The sequence below is a fragment of the Eutrema salsugineum genome, unplaced genomic scaffold (genome assembly GCF_000478725.1).
Source record: "Eutrema salsugineum unplaced genomic scaffold, Eutsalg1_0 scaffold_5, whole genome shotgun sequence".
NCBI lineage: Eukaryota > Viridiplantae > Streptophyta > Magnoliopsida > Brassicales > Brassicaceae > Eutrema > Eutrema salsugineum.
In genome coordinates, this window is record NW_006256612.1 from 12,049,730 (window position 1) to 12,070,545 (window position 20,816).

At 34.9% G+C, this 20,816-nt stretch overlaps 3 protein-coding genes across 7 annotated transcripts; 2 read left to right on the forward strand and 1 right to left on the reverse strand.

The window, feature by feature from the left end:
* Positions 1-4,015: 4,015 nt before the first annotated feature.
* LOC18993811 (probable BOI-related E3 ubiquitin-protein ligase 2) lies at positions 4,016-6,321 on the forward strand. The gene is made up of 5 exons (XM_006417377.2): positions 4,016-4,272; positions 4,432-4,499; positions 4,994-5,186; positions 5,285-5,649; positions 5,726-6,321. The coding sequence occupies exons 3-5, from the start codon at positions 5,078-5,080 to the stop codon at positions 6,266-6,268; spliced, it is 1,017 nt and encodes a 338-aa protein (XP_006417440.1). The 5' UTR covers positions 4,016-4,272; positions 4,432-4,499; positions 4,994-5,077; the 3' UTR covers positions 6,269-6,321.
* Positions 6,322-6,449: 128 nt separating this feature from the next.
* LOC18993812 (serine/threonine-protein kinase PBS1) lies at positions 6,450-11,307 on the reverse strand. Of its 5 annotated transcripts, none has more exons than XM_024152728.1 (11): positions 11,069-11,307; positions 10,640-10,764; positions 10,485-10,533; positions 10,181-10,290; positions 9,794-10,077; positions 9,616-9,678; positions 9,356-9,534; positions 8,068-8,207; positions 7,798-7,987; positions 7,244-7,662; positions 6,450-7,146 (listed from the first exon to the last, which is right to left on the reverse strand). In XM_024152728.1, the coding sequence occupies exons 9-11, from the start codon at positions 7,922-7,924 to the stop codon at positions 6,862-6,864; spliced, it is 831 nt and encodes a 276-aa protein (XP_024008496.1). In that variant the 5' UTR covers positions 7,925-7,987; positions 8,068-8,207; positions 9,356-9,534; positions 9,616-9,678; positions 9,794-10,077; positions 10,181-10,290; positions 10,485-10,533; positions 10,640-10,764; positions 11,069-11,307; the 3' UTR covers positions 6,450-6,861. The 5 variants fall into 5 exon arrangements, with proteins under 5 accessions (XP_024008496.1, XP_024008498.1, XP_024008500.1 ...); XM_024152730.1 differs by having other exon boundaries at positions 9,794-9,860; positions 9,949-10,077; positions 10,181-10,533; XM_024152732.1 differs by lacking the exon at positions 10,485-10,533.
* A 6,554-nt stretch (positions 11,308-17,861) lies between these two features.
* On the forward strand, positions 17,862-20,360 carry LOC18993813 (polygalacturonase At1g48100). Its single transcript, XM_024152704.1, has 6 exons — positions 17,862-18,355; positions 18,790-18,921; positions 19,012-19,233; positions 19,315-19,359; positions 19,440-19,647; positions 19,745-20,360. The coding sequence occupies exons 1-6, from the start codon at positions 17,936-17,938 to the stop codon at positions 20,329-20,331; spliced, it is 1,614 nt and encodes a 537-aa protein (XP_024008472.1). The 5' UTR covers positions 17,862-17,935; the 3' UTR covers positions 20,332-20,360.
* The last annotated feature ends 456 nt before the right edge of the window (positions 20,361-20,816 follow it).

A 20,816-nucleotide genomic window follows, 5' to 3' on the forward strand; every position in this document is an offset into this window, starting at 1 on the left:
ACATGTGGGTATATTGGATAGTGTCATTTAATGAGTTATCCAAGAGAGATCCAAGTGAAGGGCTAAAAATAGAGGAGAGGATCCAAAGGATAGATTCTCTATCTGTCACTTTTTCAACCTGATCACAATTTTTTTTTTTAGTTGGAACTGACTTTTCTTGCGACTATGACTTCACAGTTAACCTTTTTTTTCCTTAACAGATTATCAACCAAACTTGAATTAGGTTTTTTTGTCCGTGTATTTAAACCGGGCAAAATGGATTTGATAGATTAATACCGGACGAAAAACTCCAACTCTTATTCAGTTCAATTTATTGTAAGCCAGTAGAACTAATACTTCAATTTGAACTAACCAAAACTTCAATTCATCATTTGTTTTGGTCCGCCTGTAAGAAAACCGAAATTATTCTAAACCAAACCGAAATACTATCAGTCAACTATTGGGATATATATAATAGGTTAACCAATCTTGATTCAAACAGATAACAAAATATGAAATGATTTTTTAATTAACACTTGTTTTCTAAAATGTAGTGGATGTATGTTAAAATAAATAGTCAATTTATTATGACTTGAAAAGACATAACTAAATCATATCAAATCTAACAACATTTTCTCTATGGCGTATTTTCTAGTTTATATAATTTCCTAAGACCGGAACGAATAAATCGGCTATTTGGTATATAGTGCGAAAACCCTCGGTCGGGATCTGGCTTCAAACGTATCACAAAAGTGTCTGGTCCCTCGTAAACGTTATATTTTAATTTGTGTGGTCAACCAAATGCCACTTGAATCATCAATCCACGACAAGTTTTGTGTTCAAGAGGCAACTTGAAAGTTAAATTATGAGGCTCTCCGCAAGTTTAGAAGATGAGTGTTTGTGGTTTGGTTCTTGTGACTTATGAGTGTGCGTGAATTCAATGGGCCTTGCGTCTACCTACCAACAACATTAAGATTCATTAACAAATGCAATTCGGGCTTAAGTTATCGCCTATTGATAAATTTCTTCCACTATACCGAGATAATTTATGTAGTCCTTTTGATCTTCATACATCACATTAGATTAGTAGTTAATTATACTGAGCTAAAACTTGAGAAGCATAGATTCAAACATTTCATAGGCCGCAAAATAGACACTTACTAAAGTTCTAATAATATGGAGATGATATATGCATGAATCTCCATACTGACGGGCACAACGAGAGTTAATATTATTCGGATTTTTGTTTACTTTCATTATGAGAGAATGATACTAGTTCCGGTCTTCAGACCAAAAAAAAAAAAAAGATACTAGTTCCGGTCTGTAGCAAGAAGAAACATCATAGTTTTAGAAAATTTTGCATCGATTTGACTCAAATATGAAATATACGCAAATTATCATCTTTTTTTCTTTTTGTCATTTGCTACCGAAATTTTTATTCAAATTAGTCTCTTAAATTAATTGAAATGTTCAAGGTATCTTACCTTCCGTTAATTTTGGTTGGTTCAAGTTCAGTTTCTTTGTTACAAGACAGGTCAACAAATGAGTTTAAAGAAACAGTCTGAATAGAGAGAATCTCTTTTAACAACTTGAAAGGAAAGCAAAGGTTATGTGCACTGGTAAACATAGTCAAAAGTTAAATCGTATAAACATAACAAATCTTCAACCAAATATTAATTGGATATCGTGTAAACGTTACAAAAGATGGTACACATCATAATAAATTGATTGCGTCGGTGTGGTTGCAACCACTAGAAAAACCTTTTGCTTTTTTCTTTTTCCAAACACACATCTAATTGATATTCCCATTTTACGAAGGTTACTAACTAGTATATCTTCTTCCATAAACGGGTCTTAACTCTCTTAACAGTTTATATATCCATCTACTAACTCCGATGGATTATGAACCTACTGATATTTATAGTAACCAGAAAACCGAAACTGAACCAAATTGAATACGAACCAAACTAAATCATAAACCAAAAATTATTCCTTTACATGTTTGAAGTTATCATCGAAAATTTTTGTATAAAATTCTCGTCAACTAACAAATAAAAACAAGCCTGTCCCACCGTTTGCTTCTTTTCCAACTAGTCTATGCTTTTTCCAGATTATTTTTTATACAAAACTTACGATTGATTATTGCAATATTGTATAGTAAGTACTAAGTAATATTTATTTTCCTCTTCAACGAAAATTCATAAGAAAACAAAAAAAATCGACAGACCTGGCGTGTGACGGTTTGGTCCGGTCCAAATTTCCAGAAAGTCATATCATATAGTAAGTAAACCAAAGAGGGCTCTCGCTTCCTTGTTCGATAATTACTTTTTTATCCCCGCCAAAAATCTACCCGCCATATTTGCCCAACGACCAAGCGCGTGGGTCCCACTTGCAATTAAAACGGCTCCTTCTCCTTCCTCTTCTTCCGTTACCCTCGCGCATGATAACATAAAAGACCAAAATACCCCTAGGGGTTAGTTGACCATCTCTTTTCTCTTCTCTGCTGTCATAATTCTCCCCACTATGGAATCCGTGTCCTGACTTTGAATTTGACGTGTAAACTATTTTTTTTTGTTTTTTTTTCCTGACAAAACGTGAAACGATTATTCATTATTATTAGTCTCTCTCTCTTCGTATACACATACATTTTGCATTATATAACTAAATCCATACAAATATCGTTTCCCATCGAGTATACGAGGGAGACATGATATTGTGAAAAGAGCTTGACAGAGTTTGATTTCTCTAGTCTTTTTTTATTCTTTTCATATTTATCTAGCAATTCGTAGCATTTGATTAATCGGTGGGATTACTTTGAATTATACTTAAATAACGTCTCTCGTGGTGGTATTGACTTCGGGAGAATTAAATTTGAAATTTCCACATGTAACATCGTCGATGCAATATAAATAGTAGAATATTAAAAGGACTCAATTCTCAATGGTACAATAAATTCATATTTTCAAACAATACATTTTTAAAAACGAGCAGTCTCTCATGGTTTTGACTAGATACATGTGAAAACATGAAATGAGGCTTTCTAATCACAAATTTTGTTGCCATATTATCAACCATGTGCACTTATAAACAGTTGTTCCTTCGACGCGATCACACAACTGCTATATGTGCATTCAACTGTATTATCTTATGAAATTAATCACATTCCATATGTTTTGTCAACAATCTTGATTTCAATATATTCCTTATTTACGTTAGTCAACAATTTCACATTTAAATGTATTGTTAAGTGTATTCTATTTAGATGTTTAAAAATGCCTCATTAATGAAGTCAATATATCAGAAAACGCAATTAAGTTAAATAACTTGAGGTAGTAAGTAATCTCATTCGGCCAATTTAATCACAGTACCTATTTATCATACGTTTACTTATCACATTTCACGTTTTGAAATAGTACTACTAACATGCCAAAAAAATATCATCAAGAAAAAGATACATCATAATCTACTAAACTTTTTTTTTTTCACAAAGTGTTATGTTTATTTCACAGAAACTTATTCAAGCTAAAAAGGTATTCGACCATTTCGTTAATTTTCCCATTTGATTTGATCAGTTATTGTAATGAATATGTTTGTTATACCATTCAAACCAATAAGGCAGTGGCGGAGCTAGGAAAAAAATTTCGGGGGCAGTTATAGTTTATAATGTACTATGAATAAATTTTACAGGGGTCATTTAAATGAATTATTATATTTTATTTTTTTTTGGATAAAAATAAGTATATATAAAAAATTTTTTTATTTCACTTGGCTATAATTTTTTCGGATTTAGCAAAAAAGAAGGAAAAGAGAGAAAGGAATAATGAAAAACTGAAAAAGTTGGCGTAACGAGGGAGAGATACACAACTCACGACGTAAGCAAAGACGAGAAAGCAGCACCACCGGTTCTTGTTTGGTGTCTACATTTACTTATCAACCATTTTTTTTTGTTTTTTTTTTTCAATTTTAAAAACTTTTTTTAATAATAATACTGTAATTTTGTTATTCAAGTAATATCGAAATTAGCACCCAACTTCCCCCACTTCTTCATCACTGTCCCGCTCCATCGCACCCGCTCAATTGCTCACATCCATCATCATTCATTTTCTTTCTTTCTTTCTTCTTCCGTTTCTTTTGCCTCTTTTCTTTTGTCTTCTTCCTTTCTTTTTTTTCTTAATATATATTGTTTAAAAGAAGGAAATTTTTTGTGGCTTTTAATTTATTGGGTCTTGTTCTTCTTTAGCCGTTTCATCTCATCAAAGGCATCTTCTTTTCTGTCAAGATCCTGAATCATCGGTTCGTCTCTCTTTATCTCTCTCGATTTCTCAACTTGTTTTTATCAGTTTTGAATAATTCTGGGCTATGTGATAAAAAAGGAAGGGATTTAAGAAAAATCAAACTTATTTTTTTAGAGTCGATGATGATGATGATTATGATTTGTTTCTTTCTTAGCAGGATCTGAAAGGAAAGTAGGGTTTGGTAAATCGGATGAATCTGAATCTGGTGGGAAATTTCTGAAAAAGGTCATTTTTTTTTTCCTCTTCTTCTGGCTCTCATTTTTGGAAAATTACAATTCTTTTATTAGGGTTTCTACTTCTGGGCTATATGAATCGTTCTTTGAACTTTTGTCATCTTTCCATGTTCCCAGAGATTTGCCTTAATTCAATAACTTCAGATATATATTTATATTGGAGCTTTGACTATTGAACATATGAATCAATCAATCAATCTGTCTCTCTTTTGTGTCCCGATTTATCAGGCACAAATTAGTTCATAAAGGTTATATTTTTTTCCTTAGATTCGGTTTAATAGAGAGACTTAACATCATATCTGTTATATGATCCAGCATTGTCCTCTTTACATTTCTCTCCTCTGTAAATCTAGTTGGTATTTGGAGACAAAATGTCAAAGTTATATAGACTGTGTTTGAAAATCTTGTTAGATTGGTAATTGGTTGCTTAAGACAGGTCGAATCTTGATTTGTCTCTGCTAATGTCTTCTTCTTTTTTAATTGCAGGCTTCATACTTGTGTTAGTAACTCTAATTCTACTCAGAGAGTCACCGTCTGTATAGTTAAATACACCATTCATTGAAGAAGAAGATGCTTAGTGGAAACAATGGAAACACTGTACCACCGGTTTTCATGAATGAGAACCAGTTGCAATACCAGACAAACACACAATCCAATCAGCTTCACTTGCTCGGAACCAGTAAGTTTCTGGTTTATCATAATTGTCCTAATCTCAAAGTAAAACATTATTCAACTCGAGAAATTGAGAATCCTGTCTTTTTTTTTGTGTGTGTGCAGTGGGAGGTGGGTGCACTGTTGATCCAGTTAACTATTTTGCTAACGATAATCTCGTTCCAATGATTCGGCCTAACAAAAGAGGAAGGGAAGCCGAAAGCATTAGTAATATACAAAGACAACAGAAGCTTCAGATATCTCTGAACTATAATCAGAACAACATTAGTTTTCCAGAAGAAGTCCCTAAGGAGAACCTAGTCTCCACTGGTCTTAGACTATCTTATGATGACGATGAACGCAACTCTTCGGTGACTTCTGCTAGTGGTAGCATTGTAGCTGCTTCTCCAATCTTTCAGTCACTTGATGATAGTCTTCGGATTGACCTCCATAGACAAAAAGATGAGCTTGACCAGTTCATCAAAATCCAGGTACTGATTAACTCTGCTTTTGCTCTGTTTTGCGCTCTAAGTTTATTCGGATTTGTAATGTATCTGTCTGGTTCAGGCAGCTCAAATGGCGAAAGGAGTGAGGGATATGAAACAGAGACAGATTGCGTCTTTTCTCAGCACAATAGAGGAAGGAGTGAGCAAGAAGCTACGAGACAAAGATCTCGAGATCGATAACATGAACAAGAAGAATAAGGAGCTCGTGGAGCGGATAAAGCAAGTGGCAATGGAAGCTCAGAATTGGCACTACAGAGCAAAGTACAACGAGTCTGTGGTTAATGCCTTGAAGACAAATCTACAACAAGCGATGTCACACAACAACAACAACAACAACAAGGTGATTGCTGCTGCAGATCAAGGCAAAGAAGGGTTTGGAGACAGCGAGATAGATGATGCAGCTTCATTATACATTGATCCAAACAACAATAACAACATGGGGACTCAGAGGATGAGATGCAAAATGTGCAATGCCAAGGAAGTATCGGTGTTACTTGTGCCGTGTAGGCACTTGAGTTTGTGTAAAGAATGTGACGTATTCACTGGCGTTTGTCCTGTATGCAAGTCTTTGAAAACTTCTAGCGTTCAGGTCTTCTTTTCCTGAATCTTGTGACAACAAAAAAATGGCACATAAGAAAAGAAGAATCCATTACATAAGTCTTTCAACTTTTCAAAAGTTGTTCTTGTTGATATTATTTTTAAAATATTTGTATATGTATCCTGCATATGTTTTTGAATTCATGAAGAACCCAGAAAATCATGGGAAATAATCTTAATGAGGAACTTTCACTTTATATAAAGTAAAACAAATTTGCAATTCATAAAATGTGGAAAAGATTAAATAATTTTGCAATTCCATAGATTTATACAAATCACACAATTTGAAAACATGCTTAGTGTATATATATTCAAAGTATTCTTTTTCTGATTCTTTTCTCACCCTCAGCTTCTCTCTTATTTGAAGAAAGTTACATAACAGAGAGAAATGAAAACAAAAGATCTCAACGTTGAGCTATTTTCAGATGGCATTGTTTCAAAAGGCCAAACCCTGATCTCGTCTCAAATCGTAGAAACAGTTGCAAAACCATCCGTTACAAATCCAAGTAGTATATAATATGTTTCTGTAAAACCCCCTAAAAAAAAGAAAGAAAGAAAGAAAGAAAGAAAAGCCTAAATCGAATCTCCTGATCAAACATGTTATATCGAATGCCTCCTCTCAATCACCGGGAGCAGCTCTGTGACTGCGTGACCTATCGAATGCCTCCTCTCGATCACCGGGATCAACTCTGTGACTGGGTAAGATGCAGCTTCACGAATCATGTTTTCCACAAACGCCATGCTAGGCCGTGCAAGTGCCTGTGCGTCTATACACATCCTCGTAGCAAAAAACAGGCTGTGTAAAGCATCCACCGGAAAATTATAACCGAGCGCAGTATCAATTACCAGAGGCAGATACTCCTTTCTTCCCCATATTGGCATCAACTGAACAACATAAGAAGAAAAAAATTAGAAACATTACTTAAGGGACACGAAACATATAAAAAGCGAAACCCTAGATACAAAAAGGTTTGAGTCATACCCAATCAGTGATGTTCATTTTCCCACGAGGTTTCGGTAGATCATAAGCTTCCCTTCCGGTGAAAAGCACAAGCAGAAAAACTCCATAGCTATAGACATCGGACTTGGTCGAAACCAACATGTGCTCCTCTGTTTCCGGTGCGACGTATCCTCGACTTCCCTTGATCAGATTGATCTCGCGCGGCGTCTCATCGCCTTCTTCATTTCTAATGATTTGCATCGCCAATCCAAAATCACTCAGCTTCGGAGCCAAATTCTCATCAAGTAAGATGTTTGCGACTTTGACGTCTCGGTGAATCTCTTTTACCCCCGTGTGTAGATGAACCAGAGCTTCTGCTACACCAACAGCAATTCCCATCCTCGTGCCCCAATCCAAGACCTGAGTTTCCTGCCGTAGACCCGGACTTGGCCTCGCGTTTGCTACCAGAAACAAAAAAAAAAAAACAGAGGAGGAGTGAACAAACTGAGAAATTGATTTACAAGTAAAACAGAGGAGGAGTGAACAAACAGAGAAATTGATTTACAAGTAAAACAGAGTCGATTAGGATATTGTACCAAAGAGGTGGTGGTGAAGAGAGCCGTTGGGCATGAATTCGTAGACTATGGCACTTTTATGTTCGCCGAAACTTTTGCCGATAAGGTTAATCACATTTGGGTGATAAGCTTCACCGAAGACTCTCATCTCTGCCAAGAACTCAATATTACCAGCTCGGTTCGCATGATCGTGAATCTTTGCAGCTCCAACCTAATTAATTTTAAAGTTGCTAAATTTAGCAATTGGGTTTCGTTTTTTAACCATAAAGGACAAGACTTTCGGGTTTATACCTGATTAATTCTTGGGAAGTCGCAGCGAAAGACTTCGCCGAATTTGCCTTTGCCGAGAGAACGTGTTTCCTCGAAGTTTTGGGTTCCGACTACGATTTCGCGCCATGGGAATGTAACTCCAGCACCCACATCCAGTACATCTGTAAATGAATAACTAACAACTAAGAAAGAAAGCTAACGAAGAACAACAATCCTAAATCCATTTCAAAAGATTGAGACTTGTTGCATAACGTGAGTGATTCACTCGCAGGAACGAGACTGTCAAAAACGATCAAAACTACTCGTAATTCAAAACAAAGGCAACTCTAGAAAAACGGATTTGCTTGTGATACAAGAAAGCAGAAACCAAGAAACTCGATTCCAAGAAATCGAAGAAGGGAAAAGAAGAAACGAAAACGGAACATGGAAATTCACGATCGTCAGGGAGTTCGATATTATCTCTATAAGCATTATCCCCTAAGTTCACCTTCGTCCTCATTATTTGCCGGTGGTTCTTCTTCCTCATTATTTGCCGGTGGTTCTTGTTCATTTACTTGACTTGAGCTTCCTCCTCGGAGACAGCAAAAGAAATCTTTCATCGGAGCCATCAACGAAGGTGTAAATCTTTCTTCAGACTTTATTTCCCCCGGGAAAATGTAATTAAGCAGACTCTCTCCGAGAAAAATAGAGCGAGAAAAAGTGGGAGAGAGAGAGAATATGATGTATTCACTGAGAGAGTCGGATGATGAACACTTAAAGATCTCGCCCAAGAAAATATATATATATATATATATATAGTATCATATGTATATACGGGAGCGTAAGCGCTCTATTTTCTCTTGAGAAATAGAAAATTAGATAATACAGAAATTAGTATCATATGAAATATTAAGAACACAGTATCAAGCTATCAAGCCATTTTTGTGTGTTAAAAACCCTAAATTTCCAGTGATATGTACATTGCAAGAATAAACTAAAAAAAACAAATGTGGAGAAAAAGATCCATGCGTTTGCGTTGTAAGAAGAATCAGCTAATCATCAAGTCTTTAACAATGGTCAAAAACTTTTTCAAAGTCACCCAAAGTCTTTGTTCGTTTGTTCATTTTTGTTTGTATCATCCAATTGATGCATTCCTATGCAGAGTAGGACCAAAAAACAACCCACTATAGTGCTCTGCTATAGTGTGTATTTATAAACTAAAATTCCTATAATACGCATACAAGTAACGGAAAGAACATCGCTTAATAACATAATAGCGATTTCTTTCACTATAACCTCGAGTTTTTAAGGTTGCTATTTTGAGGATTACCTGTGACTAGTCTTATTTTCGATGCAGCCGGGACTTCTGGAACATTTCAGGAGATGGATTCCCAGTGCTCAAGAGCGTCAGTAGCACAGTCAAGTTTGTCCGGTTGTGCTGAATTCCTCGACTGAAGAGGAAGAATCAACGACAGGAATCTTTCTGCGGCACGGTGTACACTGATAAACCTGGAGCAGATGGGTTATGTTACCATTGATAGTGATGCAATTGGGGTTTTACGACATTGAACATTAGCAAACATATCTCACTGTTTCAGCGTCACTCCTCTTCCGCTTCATGGAGATTTTTAAGAAGTCGTTGACAACGGGAACCTGGAAATGGGTTCATTTTGTTAGCTTAGAGAGTCAAACTCAAGCTTTTAGCTAATCCAAAAGAGCTCAAATACTTATAAAACTAAGGTACCAGTTTTCCATTTTTAGAACTCACGCTGAAGTTAACGAGCCCAGGTGTTTGAATGAGGTTCCACATAGCTTCCATATAGGCTCGGCAGAGGCTAAAGAAGCAATACGTACGTGTGATGCAAAATAGGACCAGCAGTGTCACAGAGTCTCGAATGTCAAAAACTAGAAAAAGAGATACACCTGCCACAGTTCTCTGTCGGTGCAGGCTCAGATGAAGAGGGAAGAGCAAAGACAACCCCAAATAGTTTGAAATCAGAAAGATAAGTAACTGCTGAAACATGGTCTGTTTCCAGATATCATCAAATCGATCTGCACCAGAGAATCAAGTTGTGTAAAAAATAAAACCTTTAACAGTGAGAGCCTGCCAGAAAAAATCAGTTAAATGCAGCATGTAAGAAGTGAACTTCCTTACTTCGTATCCGATCCGCTCTCTGCAAATCTTTCTTGCAAGAGCTACTTTTAGTTCTTCATCCAGAGTAAAGCCAAACTTTGCACCTCTTAATGGCAACTGTTTAGCCAGGACTGACAAAAGCATAACAACAGAGAGATGAAAACGAAAAACAGAAACACAAATACCGAAGCGAATCGACCGGAGAATAAGCTATCAAACACAAGACATCAGAAAAGATGTCACAATTTGCATTCAGTGATACTCATATCATTGTTACGTTATGCAACTTCTTTCACTGGACAAAGAAGAGAGTAACTATACATACTTTATAGTCCAGTCTCTCCTATAAGCGTCCTCTTCTGGGGTGCAAATTACTATGCAAAACAAGTAGGAAAAAATTAAAGAGAGAGAGTTTGTGTTTATGCATTCGAAGCAAAGTTACATCTCCAAATCACTAAGGGAATGAATAAGGAGCATTACCACTTTTCCAGGAAAACGATTATTTTCGCCGTAATCTTCTTCCTTTCTCAAATGCACAAAATCTATCCACTGGCTATAAAGTTCGCATCTTTCCTGTCTCCAGTTTTTTGGGATTCTCAGGGTTACTGACAAGGACAACAAAAAAAACTAGTCAGTTAACAGCAAGAAAGCTTGTCGGAATCAGACGCAGCAGGAAGCTTCACACTTTCCAAGACCTTTTAATAATATGGATTTCAACTTCTTCTCCCACTTTGGAAGAAAAATATTCCTTGCACGTATCAAGAAATTTGCAAGCAAAAACGAATCAAACATTAACATTCAAATAATCTTTTTCTCCACAAATTAACACTTTTTAAGAGGAATTTCCAAAGGAAAAATCCTCCCAGAGCGCATCAGTCAATGTTCACGCAATCTAGAAAAAGAGAGTACCTTGTCGCGCACCCAATCACTGGCGACGTAAAGCCGGTTATCGAGGTTATTTTCGTGGAGAGCATCGAGAAGCACGTCGAAAATTTGCCGTTCCTTGTCAGTGAGATCGATTCTTTCTCTCAACTCGACGGTCATCATAACCTTCATTGTCGTCGGACCAATAAGTAAGATTCAAAACCTTCTTCATAGTATCGGTTTCGTTTTGGTCAGGCGATAGGTTTGATTTGGTGGCTCGAAGAACGGCGAGCGGCGGAGCTCCGAAAGGTTTGGTCGCGTCGCGTTACACTTTTCTTCCCACCGGTTAATACCGGTTTTTGTAAAACAGATCATTTTCGGTTTATCACTAATACCAAGTCTGGTTTGGGATCTTGGTTAGGCTTTGTAATTTCGATTTTAACCCTTTTAACCAAAACACAAAAAAAGGAACTTTTTATAGGGTTGGGTAAATTTTCCGAATCGAAATTTGGATACATTTATGTTTTGATTCGGTTTAAGCTTTTAGCCGCTGACTGTATCTGTTTTTCAGTAGGCTCAGAACAATTAAGAAAAAAACCCGTGAGTTGAACCACTTTAACCGGAATAACGAAATCAAAACCGAAACTATATATTAAACGAAATTTTGTAAGACCAGAATTGTAGAAAACGTAACCGACATTGTATTCCGGCTTAAGTTCTTGTTCAATCAATGAACATAGTCGAAAGAATATGACATATCATCATTGGCAAGAATCAAGTATGGGGTTGCTTTATACTCGCCAGACATTCGCTGGTGAGCAAGAAGTAAGAACATCACACAAAAATAAAAGTTTCCTAGGAAAGAAGAGCCAAGAGTAGTTTGCAAATAATAATTTTTCATGCATCTGAATTCCGTAAGTGTTCTTTAGTCCTTAGTCTAGACTAATTTGCAAATAGTTCATAGCACAAGTGGTAAGAACTCCTCAACGTTTCCATTGTCCAAATTTGTGAGATTGGATTAGAAGTCTTGCAAGAACCGTTTTGCAATTTTGCTGTTATGTTACATGTTATTTCTAGAGATAGGTACTGTACCTGAGTTTCAAGAAATCTTGTATCCATCTTGCTAATACCGAAAGATCAATCTAAAGAAACTGATTTCGCATATCGAAATCAATTGACAATTAGTTGAGACTCTTATCATTTATAACTTATAATATAATACTCCCTTTCTATTTTTCAGCGTGGGATTCCATAATACGCATTTTTTCAAGATGATGGGTTTTTATCCATTTTATTTTATTTGAATTGTATTTCATTTTCGGTCTATTTGGGCTCTGATATATAAGATTATTAAAACATTCATTAGCTATGTCGGTAAGATAGTGTTTTGGTACAAACGTTTATTTTCCAGGTAATACTCGAAGATCGTCGAGAATCATTGGCTCCTTCTATTAACATAAATAATATACATGTGATCATCACTGACATTTGTATTTAATTTGATATACCGTATAATATATATGCATGTGCACAGATATTCATTTAGCATCCAAATGTTGAACGCTGATTGGATGGTGGTCTAGTGTAATGATAACAAATTGGTTTGGACAAGAGAATGGGAAAAGAGACAAAAAAAAAATCTCTATGAATTTATGAAGCAACATAACAGTAAATACCCATGACCTCTCTATTATTTCACATATATCTAGAGCATATGAATAACTATATGTACACGACGTCATGTTTACATTGCATGCCAAGCTATATTTTTACTTTTGGTTTCTAGTGAACTATACAGGTCATATTAGGATTTTATCGCATGTCAAGCTAGATTTCCCTGGGATCAATTCTAGCTGGTAAGCTTTAGAATATTGGATTAATCACAAATTATTGTTTAGCTTGTTTTTAAAATGTTAAAAGAATTAGATTACTCACCGCATACTTAAATATGTTGGAAAGTGAAAAAGAAATGGAGTATAGTTTTTCTTCAGAAGAAAAGATTAGAAAATGACCATGGAAGGGAAGGACAATTACGTAAATTCTAAGGCCGTTGCATGGAGTTCGGAGTTCACGGGCAAGTCAATAAAAGAATAAATAAAACACAAGAGAAAAAAAGGTTCACGAGCAGATATGCGCTTGGAGACGGCATATATAACTCACCTTTAAATTTCGTAAAGCCAAAAGATAAAACAAAAACAAAAGAAATTAATCCAAAATCAAAGAAACAATAGGCGTCAATAGCCACACCCACATGTAAATAATGTACTCCAACTATATATTCTTACGGTTTAAAAAGAGCTTAGAAGGTTTTCAATATGAACGTGATCTCTCCAATGCAAGAAACTAAAATATATACGATGAATCATTAATATAGAGTATACAACCGTATCAAGTCGTGGATTGACACTGGATAATCTCGCTAGGTTTAAGCGTCTGAGTATAGAGACGATGATTGAGATTAAAAAAATATATATTATAATATTTTCTTATTCAATATCATTTCCGCCTATGAACATATTTTCGTCGATTTCTCCGATTCTTCAGCATACAATATACTATACAACATAATTATTCCCACTTAGTGACTACGTGTATTACCATAATTATACTACACATAATTGTGCTTTTTTGTCAAATCCGTTAATTTAATTAAAAACGTAGAAGACAGGTAAGTTGTGATATAATATACATTTGGCGTATCAGAGAAATGGTACGGTCCACAAAATATAAGTTTCGCTTATTTACAACAAGAAAAGAGATTGGCAGTTGGCACGAGATCATAAAGAGTCGAGCTGTGAAGTCAAAGGGCATACATTTTTGTTATTATTATCCAAAATTTACAAAACTCTCGTGCACCTTACAGATTCGTCCATAAAATTTATCTATATCTAATAGTAATAGATACATAAAATAGTCGCATTGATTCTTGACTTTTTCGATGTATGAGTTGTTTGTTGTATACGTAAAAGTGGAAAATAAAACAAGATTTATAAGCATCCACGTATATAAGATTTCTTGATGATCGATCTCTTTATAGGTTTAATAAATAAAATACGTAATACATACATTAAACTTCCAAACAATTTAGAGTAAAACCAAAAATTTAAATAATTCATATTTTGCGGTATACTGCACGTTATTGAGCGACCATATGGTACTGGAACAGATTAAATTCAATTTTTTGTATAATTCACATACCACCATGACCAGTTTACCATATACTTGACTTTAACTGGTGACACGAAAACGCATTAAAAATTAACTGATTGATCAGTTTAGGATACCGTGTAAATTATTCTTTAAATTGAATTCCAAAATTTATTCTTAAAAGTTGGTAAAAATTAAGTTTAGATAGCCTTGTAATATGATTGTTTTGGTTATAATTTTTTTTTTATAAAAATATATTACAAAAAAAGGTGACAGTAATTTACGCACATACGTCTAAACTCTAAATTCTTAACATTTTATATGAACGACTGGTTAATGTGTAACGAGCTTTTAAACATTATTGTTTTTTACCGCCTGGGTAACTAACAAAGGTAGGCAACATGTTTGGTCCACCTATAAGTCTTGGATTTTATAAATGCAACGTTAGCTTTAGGCTTAGTTTTAATAAATGTTTTGTCTGACACATCTCTTGATTCTTCAGGATCCTTTCCTTAGTTTTAATAAAAGTATTGAAATAAATAAGGGTTATTTTGTACTTATTTGTCGCGTGCAGCAATGGACAGTGGCATCTTCGATAATGTTAATGAAAGAGAGGGTGATTTAGAGGCATCTATTTGGACCTATGTATCTGCTGCGTAAGTAAAACTGAAACTAACTGTAATCTCAGCAAAGAAGCCAGCAGCATTGTCTCTCTGGTTTCTGACTAGCTTCGCATATTATAATTAAAATTAACGAAAACGATTTTAACTTTCAGGCTTTCTTGTGTACCGTGACAGGATAGTAATAACACTATTGCGACTAGTATTATTGACAAATGTTGATTATCGCTAGAACATCATATATTATGATTATTTATTAGGAATCATGTTCACGCAAAATCGCCATTTGAGCAGAAGCAACACAAAGGGGCGTTCCCGTTGCGTCTGAAATGTGAGAATAAACCATAATTAACAATGTTAAAAGATTATAATTCACCAGCAAACTACGTTTAAATTTAAGTTTATAGAAAAAAATATAATGAATATCGGATTATTATTTTACTAACTATATCAAGAACTGAATTAGGACCAACGTTTCATTCATGTGATGATATTCTTGGCACAATGACATTTAAAAAAAATTTTTTTTGAAGAATCAGAAATATTAGATAGCCAACAGCTTTTTGGCTGTCAAGAAGGGGACTGTCGAATCACAAATATGTGTATTCATCTCACATGCTACATTACTATTTGCAGAATAGTAAATCAATATTTAATAAATTATCATATAGAATTATAATTCTGAAAGACTATTACAGAAATACAACATAAAAATAATAGTTGCTTATTCATCTATTTTTTTCTATTAGGACAAAACAACAACATACTTTTTTCCAGCTTGCAACAGTTGAAATGAGCAGCATTCTTTTGTATTTCTTCCTTAATTTTAGTTTTATTTGACAGATATATTGTGTGAAACTATGAGCGCCCAAAACTTTTTCGGAATCCCAAAGATGGTTTATGTCTATCCGTACATCACTGCATAATTGCGTATATTAATTCTGTACTTTTTAAAAAATCTCTACATTTGGTTCATAATATAATTATTTTTATTTGACGTATCGAAGTTCAATGAGTGACAAAGAAATTATTTATTTAAGGGAATAAAAATAAAAGGTAGTGAATAACTAACAATTATTTTTAAGTGAATAACTTAAAGTGCTAACAAAATTCGAGTAAATATATAAAACCAAATTGTTCGTCGTCCCATTTTCTTAGAACGCCAACTCTTGGATTCTTTAATTAATCATCAATATACATTTAATCTTTGTCACTCAATTCCAACAAAATAGATAACAATTACCATGTATAGCTCAATATTGCCTATCGAAGTCTTTAGCTACTTGTTATACTAAATTAATTTTTTTTATCATTCACAAACAATGCCGACAGCTCGTGAAGAAAAACAATGCCGACAGCATTTTGTTTCAAATTTTCATTATATCTAGTGTATATACAGATATGAGAAAAAAAAAAAACAAAGGAAAAGAAAATAGTGAGGACCTAAAGAAACAAGCTTCGGTTACTTTCTGTTTTCTGTTTCTGCCCTTTCCTTTAATAGCAGTCTTTTTTTTTGTTCTTGAATAATAAATGAACTTTAAGCTAGAATGGATTCACATGAAATGTAGATATCTTATTTATAGAAAAGCAATAAAAAGAGGAATAATTAAATAAGTAGTAAATAATAATTGGAGGAGTTGTGAATATAAAAGCAATGTCCGTGAAGTGGTGCATGTGAGTACCAGAAGAGATGTTATAATCAGTGCCCATTGACAACATATAGACCCACTCACGAGTTTCTTTCGTTTTATATATTCTTATCTATACATATATATATATATATATATGTTTTTATATATGGATTTATTAAGAAAACTAATGAGACAAAACAATTTCTCAACAAACTTTTATTTCTGTCCTTTTCTTATTCTTAAATCTAGTTTTGAGATTTTGATTATCCACTTTTTTTTTTGTTGAAGATTTTGATTATCCATTTGGAATCCTAATTGCGAATATGTGATGTTCTAGGTTATATATATATTGGGAGATCGATGAGATCGACCATACTGATAAGGATCCAGAAGATTATGAAAGATCTTAGTTTAGGAAATTTACTTTTATCTCTAAATATATTATTTACATTTATGTTTATTTTAAATTAGGAAAGTTAAGTTTAATTTATCTCTATATAAGAGAATATATCTTGTAATATTATTTTTATGAGAGTCTAATATAATTCTTCCTAAACACTTTTGTGTTCTTATTCTCATCAGTTTATCAACGCAATGAATGATGAATCATTTACATAATGACTAAATAATTATTTCGTAAATTTATATATAAATATCATTAAAAATGTTCATTTGTTTTTTGTTTTTCTACATGCCCTTTCGAATTTCTACACCACACTGAATGGGAAAATTATAGGACACTCTTATCATGTTAATACGACAGATCCTTCCCATGCCTATAGGCCAATGTTACATACACTCATGCTTGTATCGTTCTAATTGTATTTATTTCGAAAAAACAAAAGTAAAAGCTTAAAACTGAATGAATGAATATACATGTGTTTGAATATGTGTTATTATGTGAGGTCTTGGGGCTATCCATGTTCGCAACCAAATTAGATGAGGTCTCAACCAACCTATACTGTCCACGTGGCATACATATTGCCCCTGGCTAATATTTACTCCACAATTCAGGTTTTGGCCGTTTGGAACTTTTACCAACGGTGAAAAATAACAACTACTCCGTTTTTCAAATTCCATTTTATGCCTTTGGAATGTGTCTTTCACTCACAACTTCCAAATACTAATTCACGAGTGATAACTTTATATCACTGTCAATATCATCATTATTTTAAGATAATCCAACAAAACAAAATCGAACATTATGGTCTTATTATCATATACAGGGAACTTAGACTAAATAAGCTTACTTATTTAATTTTTGTAAATAAGATTGTCAATCAACATTCAACAATATGGAAAATAAAGGACATTATTGAGCGAATTTTGTTTTAGATGTTAAAAAAAAAATTCTATTTTGAAACCCGTGAGTCTCTCTACATTCTTGGACTGCTGCTTCCTTATTTAAATCCCTCAGAATCCTTCTCTTTCTTCAACTTAAACCAACCAAAAAAAAAAAAAACAGTGTCTTAGTCTCAACCACCACAAAACACACTTCGTCCACACAGAGAAAAATGACTATGAGAAGAAGTCTAAAGCTGAGAAGCTTCACGATGATGATATTAATGGCGGTCTTGGTCTGGTCTGTAACTCTAGAGACCTGCATTGCAAGAAGAGGGAGACATTGGAGACATAAACACCGAAGCTCCTCTTCATCATCTGACGTGTCTGGTTCCTTGTCAGGCAAGAAACCTAAGAGCCATGGGAACAGTCATCACAGCTCTCACCACAACAACAACAATCATCATCACAAGTCTAAACCGAAACCGAAACCGAAGCTGAAAATGCCGCCAAAATCTCACCACGATAACTCTCCGGTGGTTTCAGGGCCACCAAAAGTCCAACCACCGTCTCTTCCGCCGCAAAAGGGATCTCAAGTTTTCAATGTGATGGATTTTGGCGCAAAGGGTGATGGTAAATGTGATGACACTAAGGTACAAATAAAAATTAAAAGCTCATTTATTTCATTATCCGTAAAGTTCTCAATCCTAGTGGTTGTATTTGATTTAATTAGAACATTTTCTATTTCCTTTTCATGAGATTTTTTTTTTTTTTTTAAAAAAAAGACAAATTACGGTTGAGAGACATTGAGACAGAACACGAGAAAGAATAAGAGAAAAAAAAAACAGAGCTAAGAAAATAGGTTTCTCTGTCTGTAAAGTCACTTGAAAACTTTTTAAATATTTTTTCTGTCACAAATACAAAAATTGCGCCAAGAAAAGACAAACGAATATAAAGTGACAACAGAAATAACAGATTACAAATGGGACCACAATCATTCACATGCCTTAATAACCATAAGTATAATGGTGATTGAGGTTATAACTTTGGTTAATGAAATATTGACCGAGTTTTATAATGCTTGCAGGCGTTTGAAGCGACTTGGGCTGAGGCTTGCAAAATCGAAGCATCGATGATGATCGTACCGTCTGAATACATTTTCCTTGTCGGTCCCATCACATTCTCTGGTCCTTATTGTCAAGCTAACATTGTGTTTCAGGTGAGAGTTGGTCTTTTGAATTAAAAAAAATTGTAACTCTTAATTAGGTGAAAAAAATCTAAACTTTTTGTTGTTTTGTGCGGTTGCAAGCTTGAGGGTACGATTATAGCTCCAACGGATTCAAAATCATGGGGAAAAGGGTTAATGTGGTGGATCGATTTCACAAAGCTGAAAGGGATTAAAGTACAAGGGAAAGGTGTGATTGATGGAAGAGGCTCTGGTTGGTGGCAACAAGATTACCCTTTTATTGATGGTGAAACCAAGCTCATCGTTCCACTCAACAATTCTGTTCACCAAAACCCTCCAATGCCGGTATGTTCATCTTCTTCTTCAGTGTCTCTTTTGCAGCATATTCGTTCCAAGATCAAACCCTTTTTGTTTCACGTTTGACAGATAAGAAGTGAGCTTGATTGGAAAATGCCAAGCATCAAACCAACGGTGAGAGATAAAGAGTTTGGGAATGTGAAATTGTGAGCATTGGTTTGTTTACTGATGATCTGTGCTTCTGGTTAATATAGGCATTGCGATTCTCCGGGAGTACTGGCGTGGAAGTTTCGGGTATAACGATCCAAAACAGTCCACAGTGTCACCTTAAATTCGATAACTGCGTCGACGTTCTGGTACATGACATGTCCGTTTCTTCACCCGGTGACAGTCCAAACACCGATGGGATTCACCTCCAGAACACCAGAGAAGTCCTCATCCACAGCACAACACTCGCTTGCGGTATGAATCTTGATTCTTGATTCTTGAGTTCTTGAATAATCTGAATTTTCGATTAACGGTGTCTCCTCTCGACGTTTGTGTGTGTGTGTGTGTGCAGGAGATGATTGTATCTCGATCCAAACAGGTTGCTCGAATGTATACGTACACAACGTGAACTGTGGACCAGGTCACGGGATAAGCATTGGTAGTCTCGGCAAGGACAGCACAAAAGCTTGCGTCTCGAACATAACAGTGCGAGACGTGACAATGCACAACACGATGACAGGTGTCCGGATAAAGACATGGCAAGGAGGAGTGGGATCAGTGAAAGGGATACTCTTCTCAAACATTCAACTCAACGAAGTCCAGCTTCCAATAGTGATAGACCAATTCTACTGTGACCATAGCAAATGTAAGAACCAGACATCAGCAGTTGCAGTTGAAGGAGTGACTTACGAGAGGATTAAAGGCACTTACACCGTGAAACCTGTGCACCTCGCTTGCAGCGATAACTTCCCTTGTGTAGATGTGCACTTATCTGCAATTGAGCTTAAACCGGTTCAAGAACGGTATCATATGTATGATCCTTTTTGCTGGCAGACATTTGGTGAGCTCAACACTCCTACGCTTCCTCCCATTGATTGTTTACAGATTGGGAAGCCCCCGAGAAACAGAGTTCATGATTCCGATCATGATCAATGTTGATGTATCTTGCAACAACTAAAGAGTGTGAAGAAAAAAAAATGTAGATGAATGTATATCTTTCTTTAGCCTAAAAAAGCCTGCTACTATTACTACTACTTCATACGAGTTACGGTTTAGTTTGATTTGGTTACAAAATGGATGTAAGAAAGTCAAAATCCAACAAACATGTTGATTTCGTGCACATTTTGATGATAGTTATAACAAAAGAACGAGATTCAATTGGCAATAACAAAATCTTTGACTCGGATTCTTGAATGTCCTAGAAGAAAATTGTTCACTGGCAAGAGAAAAATCGAAGATATCAACGGTTGTTACAAGGAATTGGTCTAAGACTTAAAAACATTTTCTGGGCTGGGCTGGGCTGGGCTGGGCCTTTTTATTTATTTAACAGAAAATCATCGGTTGTTAAACTACAAATAAAAGATTGATTGATGGACATGATATGCACTGTGCAAATAAAAGGGGTCTTTATTTAAAGAAAAAAG

Excerpts from the sequence above, each read along its gene's own strand:
- LOC18993811 (XM_006417377.2), top strand. The coding sequence starts at position 5,078 with ATGCTTAGTGGAAACAATGGAAACACTGTACCACCGGTTTTCATGAAT. Across the intron at positions 5,187-5,284 it reads GCTTCACTTGCTCGGAACCA|TGGGAGGTGGGTGCACTGTT; the intron begins GTAAGTTTCTGG and ends GTGTGTGTGCAG. Across the intron at positions 5,650-5,725 it reads ACCAGTTCATCAAAATCCAG|GCAGCTCAAATGGCGAAAGG; the intron begins GTACTGATTAAC and ends TGTCTGGTTCAG.
- LOC18993812 (XM_024152732.1), bottom strand. The coding sequence starts at position 7,924 with ATGAGAGTCTTCGGTGAAGCTTATCACCCAAATGTGATTAACCTTATC. Across the intron at positions 7,663-7,797 it reads TCTTCACCACCACCTCTTTG|CAAACGCGAGGCCAAGTCCG; the intron begins GTACAATATCCT and ends TGTTTCTGGTAG. Across the intron at positions 7,147-7,243 it reads AAATGAACATCACTGATTGG|TTGATGCCAATATGGGGAAG; the intron begins GTATGACTCAAA and ends TATGTTGTTCAG.
- LOC18993813 (XM_024152704.1), top strand. The coding sequence starts at position 17,936 with ATGACTATGAGAAGAAGTCTAAAGCTGAGAAGCTTCACGATGATGATA. Across the intron at positions 18,922-19,011 it reads AAGCTAACATTGTGTTTCAG|CTTGAGGGTACGATTATAGC; the intron begins GTGAGAGTTGGT and ends TGCGGTTGCAAG. Across the intron at positions 19,648-19,744 it reads CAGCACAACACTCGCTTGCG|GAGATGATTGTATCTCGATC; the intron begins GTATGAATCTTG and ends GTGTGTGTGCAG.